Source organism: Acanthochromis polyacanthus, chromosome 1 (assembly GCF_021347895.1).
Source record: "Acanthochromis polyacanthus isolate Apoly-LR-REF ecotype Palm Island chromosome 1, KAUST_Apoly_ChrSc, whole genome shotgun sequence".
NCBI classification, from domain to species: Eukaryota; Metazoa; Chordata; class Actinopteri; family Pomacentridae; genus Acanthochromis; species Acanthochromis polyacanthus.
The window spans coordinates 34605704-34614514 of record NC_067113.1 but is presented as its reverse complement, the minus strand read 5'-3'; the positions used below and the strand labels follow the sequence as shown (position 1 = coordinate 34614514).

At 39.1% G+C, this 8811-nt stretch overlaps 1 protein-coding gene across 2 annotated transcripts in view; it reads left to right on the top strand.

Annotated features, from left to right (window-relative positions):
- The first annotated feature begins 1034 nt into the window (after positions 1-1034).
- Positions 1035-8811, top strand: part of kcnh5b (potassium voltage-gated channel, subfamily H (eag-related), member 5b) — a 129961-nt gene continuing 122184 nt past the window's right edge. The window contains exon 1 of one of the 2 annotated variants that reach the window (XM_022191873.2): positions 1035-1833. In XM_022191873.2, the coding sequence (XP_022047565.2) occupies positions 1761-1833 (73 nt within the window). In that variant the 5' untranslated portion in view covers positions 1035-1760. The remainder of the gene's footprint in view (positions 1834-8811) is intronic. The other variant, XM_051958119.1, reaches the window with a different exon arrangement.

The window sequence follows — 8811 nt, the reverse complement described above, 5'->3', positions numbered from 1 at the left end:
TTTGCTCTTAAAGCTACAATCTCCTTGTATGCAGCAAATTTTTTTTTTTTTTTAAGGCCGCCTTAAACAAAAATAGCTTTTCAAATCCAGAATCTGCTTATAGGAAGCAAAATTTTGCTTTTTAAACCTTTTTTTTTTAAAAAAAACAACAAAAATGTCTTTTAAACACCAGAGTCTGCTTTTAAGCAGCAAAATTTTGCTTTGAACATCCAAAAAATGTCTTTTAAAAGTCAGAATCTGATGGTAGGAAACAAAATTTTGCTCTTAAAGCTACAATCTCCTTTTGAATAGCAACATTTTGCTTTTAAAACATTCAAGAAGTAGAATTTGACAGCCAGAATCTGCTGATAAACAAAGTGTTGCTTTCTAAAGCCAGAATCTCCTGGTGAGCAGCTGAATGTGACCACATTCCTCCTCATGAACTCTAATAATTTTAGGAACATTTTTCTTCTCTTGTTGATCAGATTTTGACTCTTCAATGGTCTTCATGAACCGCTGCCATCATGAATCCAGATTCTTTGGTTTCTCCTGATCAATAATTCCTCTGAAGCAGATTTAAAGGTTGTGGACAGACGAGGATCTTCTCTGGGGATCAATTAACCTTCATGTCGTCTAACGAGGAAAACCTCTGGGATCCTGAACACAAACTCTGTTTGTCTTGTTTATTATCAGACGTTTAATCAGCAGCTGCTTTTCTCTGAGTTTAGATCAAAAACTAGCAGGACTGAGATGAGAAAATAAAAAACAACCTGATTTACATTAAACTCAGTCAATCGTGGTGCTGCTCTGCTCCCAGAGCTCCTGGAACATGAAAGTCCTGCTGTCTAAATATGTATGATTCTGATCACTTTTTATAGTTTAAAGCACACATTTAGATGGAGTAATTGGTCACTAAAGTGTCCAGCAGCTGGTAGGATTATACCACCAACTACTGTAAAAAACAAACTAAAATCTGTAAGACAACAAAAAACACGGCAAAAAGTGTGTATATATAAAAACTTTATATTGTATTATGTTATTATATATAACATTTTTGAATTTAACACACACACACACACACACACCACTAACATTCAAAATTGACAAACGTCAAAAAAAGCAAATTAGTTATTGTAAAAATGCAGATATTTGACATTATTTACAGCCTTTTTTAATGATAAAATGTAAATTAATATTTTTTATGATTTCACAGAAAAATTATGAAAAATGTTTAATGAATATTAAAGAGTTTGAATGTTTTTTTTTTATTTTAAATCACAGCAAAAAGTGGTCATTTACATGTTAACCACAGACAAATATAAATAATGTTCACAACCAAAATGTGTATTTATTCAGAGAGTAATTTGTTGTTTTACAGACATAATTATATTTTTTGTAATTTGTAATGTATTTAAATGAGCAAAAATATGATTATTTTAAAAAATTGCTGTTTGTAAGAAACAAATATATATATTGTTTACTTTACATATTTCCCTGTTTTAAGCATCTATTAAAGCTGTTTTTATGATGTTTAATCATCTAAATGTTTTATTTATTGTCTGGTTTTCCTCACTAAACGTATTATGTGATTCCAACGTGAACATTTTCTCTCTCTGGAGCAGCCTCCACGCATGCGCAGTGGCTCCACCAGCGGGCAGCAGCTCCTCGGTGCTTCAGTCGCTCCAGAGCCTCCAGAGGTCCGGTTACCATGAAAGTCTCCGCCGGTACCGGCACCGACTGCAGCCTCACACCGAGCTCCGAGCCGCTCTCCGCCCAGCAGGATGCCCGGAGGAAAGAGAGGGCTGGTGGCTCCGCAGAACACTTTCCTGGAGAACATCGTCCGGAGGTCCAGCGGTGAGTCCTGGTCCTGGTTTTGGTTCTGGTTCTGGTCCCGGTTCTGGTTCTAGTCCTGGTTCTGTTTGCTGCGTTTTTCGGCAGTTTGAAGGATAAAACCTCCAGAAAGTCACTTTATTCTCGGACTTTCTGCGCTTTTGTCGGGATAAAAACTGTTTTTTTTTTTCTGCTGTGCGCAATAAGAAGAAACGTTATAGTGACGAAAAATAAACGTTTCCGGAACATTTCAGCAGAATTTTACATAATTTCTGCTTTTTATCGGCCTGGTTCCTACTTCAGATTAAGAACAAATCTTTAACATAATAATTTAAACCAATATCTAAACATTACCGGGAAATAAAAGGAGAGTAAAAGTTTATTTTCTTCATTAATGGTCAGTTTTAAAGCACCTGAACGCATCACAGCATTATTATTAATAATTATAATTATTATTATGGCAGTAAAGTATGAGGATGATGATTATATAACTCGGTTCTGCTAAAGTGAGCAGGTAAATAAACAGCTGCTCCGCTTGTTGTTCTTTGTTTGTTTGTTGTTTTTCCTCCACCGACTCCTCTCTAAACTCCTCCCCGGCTCTCCTCTCCGGCCTCAGGGAGCTCCGTCTCCCCGCTGTGAGCTCCGGCTGGTCCTCTGGTGTGTTGAAAGAGAACACTGTAAAAAAAAAAAAAAAAAAGCAAATATTTTTTAGAAAATTTTAAGAAAATTTTGCAGATTTTTTCTGTCATGTTAAATCATAGATAATGATTGCAAAAAATGCAGAAATAATATTTATATTTAAATTTATCAAGAAAACGGACCAACACTGTACTAAAGGTCCATTAAAAATTCTAAATCGTAAATAATTCTTTTACAAAATTTTACATTTGAAATTGAACTATTTTAATGAATATAAATTATTATAAAATATTATTTTACTGATTGCTGTTATTTTAAAGAAAATTTTCACATAAAAAATAAAAATCCATCCATCCATTTTCTTCCGCTTATCCGGGGCCGGGTCGCGGAGGCAGCAGGCAAAGCAGGTGTTCCCAGGCCAGACGTGATACGTAATCCCTCCAGCGAGTTCTGGGTCTACCCCGGGGTCACCTCTCAGACGGACGTGCTCGGAAAACCTCAAAAGGAAGTCTCCCTGGAGGAATCCGCGTCAGATGGCCAAACCACCTCAACTGGCTCCTTTCGATGCGAAGGAGCAGCGGCTCTACTCCGAGCTCCCTATGGATGTCTGAGCTCCTCACCCTATCTCTAAGGCTGAGTCCAGCCAGCCTACAGAGGAAGCTCATCGGCCGCTTGTATCCGCCATCTTGTTCTTTCGGTCACTACCCAAAGCTCATAGGTGAGGGTTGGAACATAGATGGACTGGTAAATCGAGAGCTTCGCTTTATGCCACAGCTCCCTCTTCACCATGACGGTTCCGTACAACACCCGCATTACTGCTGACGCCGCACCAATCCGCCTGTCCATCTCTCGCTCCATTTTCCCATCACTTGTGACCAAGATCCCAAGATACTTGAACTCCCTTTCTTCGGGAAGAAACTCCCCCCACCCAAACTCAGAGGGAGCAATCCACTGGTTTCCGGCAGAGAACCATGGCCTCGGACTTGGAGGTGCTGATCCGCATCCCTGCTGCTTCACACCTGGCTGCAAACTGCTCCAGTGCATGCTGGAGGTCACGGTCTGAGGACGCCAACAAAACCACATCATCTGCAAAAAGCAGAGATGCGATCCTGAGGCCCCCAAACCGAAAACCATCCCCACCACGACTGCGCCTTGAAATCCTGTCTATGAACACCACAAACAGGATTGGAGACAAGGGGCAGCGCAACACCCACTGGAAACGTGTCTGACTTGGTGCCGAGTATGCGGACACAGCTGTCACTTTGGTCGTACAGGGACCGAACGGCTCGTAGCAACGAGCCCGGGACCCCATACTCCTGCAGTGGGGGGGGGTGTCATATGCTTTCTCCAGATCCACAAAACACATGTAGACTGGCAGGTCAAACTCCCATGACCCCCTCAGCAGCTCCGCCAGGGTAAAGAGCTGGTCTGCTGTTCCAAGACCGGGACGGAATCCGCATTGCTCCTCCTGAATCCGAGGTTCGACTATCGGTCGGAGCCTGCCTTCCAACACCCTCGAGTAAACTTTCCCAGGGAGGTTGAGAAGTGTGACACCCAATTAGTTGGCACACACTCTCCGGTCCCCCTTTTGAAAATAGGGACCACCACCCCGGTCTGCCACTCCACAGGTACTGTACCTGATGCCCACGTGACATTGTATAGACGTGTCAGCCAAGACAGTTCAGCAATGTCCAGAGCCTTCAGCATCTCAGGGCGAATCTCATCCACACCTGGCGCCTTGCCACCGAGGAGCTTCTTAACTACTTCGGCGACCTCTGCCACGGATATGGACGAAGATCCCCCCCGAGTCTTCAGGCTCTGCCTCCTCCATAGAGGACGTGTTTACCGGATTCAGGAGTTCCTCGAAGTGTCTGTCCACCGCTCGACGATATCCCCAGTGCGGGTCAACAGTTCTTCACTCCGACTGTACACAGCCTGAGTACCCTGCCTCCCCTTCCTGAGGCGTCGAACGGTTTGCCAGAACCCCCCCCCGTAGAATCGCCACCTTATCGCGGTGGAGGGGTTTGAGTGTCTCGGTGATCCTGGGAGCTATGTTGTCTGGGGCATAAGCCCCTGGTGGGGTCTCCCAAGGCAAACTGGTCCTGGGTGAGAGACCAGACTAAGAGCGATTCAGAAAACCCCGATGAGAACAAAAAATTGTGAAACCGCTACCTCGCCCGGGTTAGGGAGGCCAGGGCCTTCCCCTGGAGCTAGGCCTGGGGAGGGAGCTCGTAGAAGAGCGTCTGGTGGCCGAGCCTTGGGGTCCCGTGGGGCTCGGTCGGGCACCGAACCATTAATATTAATCAGGCCTAAACGTAAATAAAAGAAATTCAAAAAAATCTCTATTTTTATAGATAGTTTGTTCTTTTACAACATTTCACTGTAAAATTACATTTTTTAAAAACTGTATTTAAATCTGCAATAATATTATTTTATGGATATTTGCCTTAAATGAGTAAAAAAAATGTCAGTATTTTATTAAAATCTATTTTAATTTTTTTGTTTTAAACATTTAATATTGACATCAAAAAGCTGTATTTTTTTATAAAAAGTGATTTAATTTTTTTAAATGTTTGTAAAAATTTTTACATTTTTTGTTGTAATTAAAGAAGCAAAAAGTTATTTTAGTGACGCGACAGTTGTTTTTTAAAAATGGTAGTTAAGTATTGTCCTGTTTTGTTCAAGTACAGATAAAATATTTCATAAAAATCGCAGCTAAAAAGTCATAATTTACTGAGAAAATGGATCATTTTTCCTCAATATCCACAAATTTGTTTTACAATTTGGGCTCCTTTTACCTCACTTTTGGTTTATTTTAACCTCACTGTTGGTTTATTTTACCTCACTGTTGGTTTATTTTACCTCACTGTTGGATTATTTTTTCTCACTGTTGGTTTATTTTAACCTCACTGTTGGTTTATTTTAACCTCACTGTTGGTTTATTTTACCTCACTGTTGGATTATTTTTTCTCACTGTTGGTTTATTTTGCCTCACTGTTGGTTTATTTTGCCTCACTGTTGGTTTATTTTGCCTCATTTTCCATACAGTGGGCTCACTTTTCCTCACTGTAGGCTTATTTTTCTTTGCTGTGGCCTCATTTTTCTTCACTGTTGGATCATTTTGCTCAATTTGAGCTCCTTTTTTCTTCACTGTGGGCCCAAAGTTTTCCTTATGGTGGAGTAATTTATCTACTTTCTCACTTTTTGATGATTTTTTTCCTTGCTGTTGGCAATTTTGTCCTACAATTTGTGCTTATTTTCTTCACTGTTGGCTCATTTTTACTCACTGAAAGGAAGTTTTTGTCACTATGAGCTTATTTTCCCTCACTGTAGGCAAATTTTCCCCACTTTGGACCAATTTTTTTTCTCACTGTGGGCTCGTTGTACCATACAGTGGGCTCATTTTTTCTCACTGTAAGTTAATTTTCCTCACTGTTGGCTCATTGTTTTTCACTGTGGACTCATTTTTCTTCATTATGGGTTCATTTTTCCTCGCCATGGACTCATTTGTCTATACTGTAAGCAAATTTTTCTCCACTGTAGACTGATTTTTCCTCATGTGGGCTGAGTTTTTCCTCACTGTTGGCTCATTATTGTTCTACTGTGGGTTCGTTTTCATCACTGTGGACTAATTTTACCTCACTGTAAGTTAATTTTCTTCACTGTAAACTCGATTACCTTATTATGAGCCCAGTTTTTTCTCTCTGGGCTTGTTTTTCTTCACTGTAGCCTCATTTGTACTCACTTTAAGGTAATTTTTCCTCACTGTAAGCTATTTTTTATTCATTGTGGGCCCATTTACCTCATTTGAAGCTCATTTTTCCTCACTGTAGGCAAAATTTTAGTCACTTTGGCATAATTTTTCCTCACTGTAGACACATTTTTATTCACAATAGGCTCATTTTTCCTCACTGTTGAGTTATTTTTTTCCTCCCCGTAGCTAATTTTTGAGCATTTTGGCATAATTTTCCCTCACTGTATCTCATTTTTTTTCTAATTGTAGAGTAATTTTCCCTCACTGTTGCTCACTTTTCCATACATTTTTCCTCATTGTTGTCTTTTTTTTTTTGCTTTTAGCTACCTTTTCTTCACTGTGGTCTAAATTTTTAGGACCAACAGTTTTATAAACTACAGAACTCCCCACTGATTTTAACTTTGCATATGAGGTCGTTGGTATTAATAATTAAACAGATTTAAATGTAAAGAAAAAGCTGTCATTTTCAGTTTTAAAAGGAAGAACTATTGATGTCTTCTCTGATGTGTTGAACTCGTACGGCAGTAATTATTCTAACGATGTTCTTCTATCCACCATAGGAGCTAATTAAAGTAAATTAATGCTGTATGTGATCATCATGACACAAGAGTTTTATTTTAAAGGTTTATTATGAGACGTTAAACTGAGATTTAGTGAAAATATCGGTGAATAAATCAACCATTTAACATTAAATCTGCTCTGAATGAAGCTTCTCAACACAAAATCCCTGCAAATGATAGAAAAATGAAGATTTCTGAGCAGCTCTGGGATCAGACTGGAGTTTCCCATGATGCTTTGCTGCTGTGTTTTACCTCCAAACGTTCACCTGGAGGTTTCCTTTGCTGCTCTGCGTGACGTCAGAGGGATTTATTGGAACATAAACGTACCTCTGTGGTTGTTTTTGTGTGTTTTTCTGCAGCAGCCTTTGTTTCTTTGCGTTTTAATATAATTCCTGCTGGATGAGCTGCAGGTTGTTTAATGAATGAATGAAGCTGCAGATTCCTGAGCTGCATTTAGAAGACGTGTTTCCCAGATTCTGACTTATTTACAGCCTCAGCATTGACCGCCGCAGATTGATTTTCTATTTTTTCCTGTTTTCAATGGTCTGATCTCGGTTCAGGACGCTGAAAGGTTTCGGTTCTCAAACTCTTTCTAAAATTAACCGTCTTAAAAAGTGCTGCAGAGGTCTGAACAGTTCAATAACGCTGCAGTCACTGAATGTGGACATTCTGCTGCGAGATGAGAAATTTTGGCTTTCAAACAACTTTCTACTGATATGAAACCATTTATAAACTTACCCTCTGAACCGTAGAATCCAGCAGTGGCTTTAAAAGGTTTATGCTTTTAAAAGTCACCATTTATCAAAGTCAGAAACTGTAAAAAACTGAAAAAATTGGTGTTTTTTCAACTTTCTGTTGGTCCTTGAGTGCATCATGTGTGACGTGTGGTTCCTTCAGGAAAATTAACCAAATGTAAGCTTGAAATTGTCGTTATTCATCAAGAATTGATTTATTCTATGTGCTATTTTTTAAAATGGCAAAAATACCTCAGATTATGTGGAAAGAAAGTTATTTTAAACAAATTTTGGGTCATATTAAGGCCATTTGGAAAGGTTTTTTTGTTACTTTTGGACCAATTTTGAGTGACTTTGTTCAATTTTATGTTACTTTGGGAGAAACTGAAAGGAAAATCAAACCTAGTTTTAAAATTATTGTGTTTAAAGATGGTTTACGCAATTTTCAAAAGTTTTTTTCAATCATTTTGGATAATTTTTGTTACCGATTTTGTGTAAATTTGGCCAAGATATCTTAAGCAATTTCAGACTGAGGAGAATCAAAGCTGCTGGATGAATAAAATAAATGTGGCATGGCTCAGGAACAGAGGAGCAGGTTGTTGGAACAGTGCTGGTAACATCTGTAGATGCTAACATTTGACATGTTGATTCCAGGATTTTTAAACTGTTCTTCTGATATCAGTCATTTCTGATTTCTCGCTCCTTCATTCTGTTTCCATGGAGGTTCAGGACTTCATATTGTAGTGAAAAATGAGAAACGGTGAAGAAAAAATGCGACGGGAGCAAAAAGAAAAACGATCAGGAGCTGCTTGGAGTTCAGACAGTTTAAGAGTTTTTTCATTAAATTAACAGAAAACATTGATTTAAGACTTAAACACGTTTCTCTGGCCTGAACGTGGATGTTTTTCATAATTTAACCTTCATTTTGTCTCAATTAATAATCTGATTTTGTGTATTTAACGTCCAAAAAACTGTAAAAAATGTCTTGCAGAAGTTAAATCTGGTTGATTTGTGGCACTAAGAGTGAAAACTGAGAAGAAAATTGGTAAATTTGTTCAGTTAAAACTCTTGTTTCTGCAGAAATGATGTCCTTGATGCTGCTAGATTCAGTATTTGTGATAAAACTGAGTCAAGTCTGTGGTTTAATTTGGACGATTCTGGACACTTTGTCGAGTTTTTTAAAGACATCCGTGGTGCTTCCAGTCACTTCTTCTGAGTTTTTCATCCACTGGAAGCTTTTTTCTCCACATTTTAAAGTGATAAAACTCGTCTTGTGCTGCTGGAAGCTTCTCTGTCAGACTTCTGCTGCAGCTTC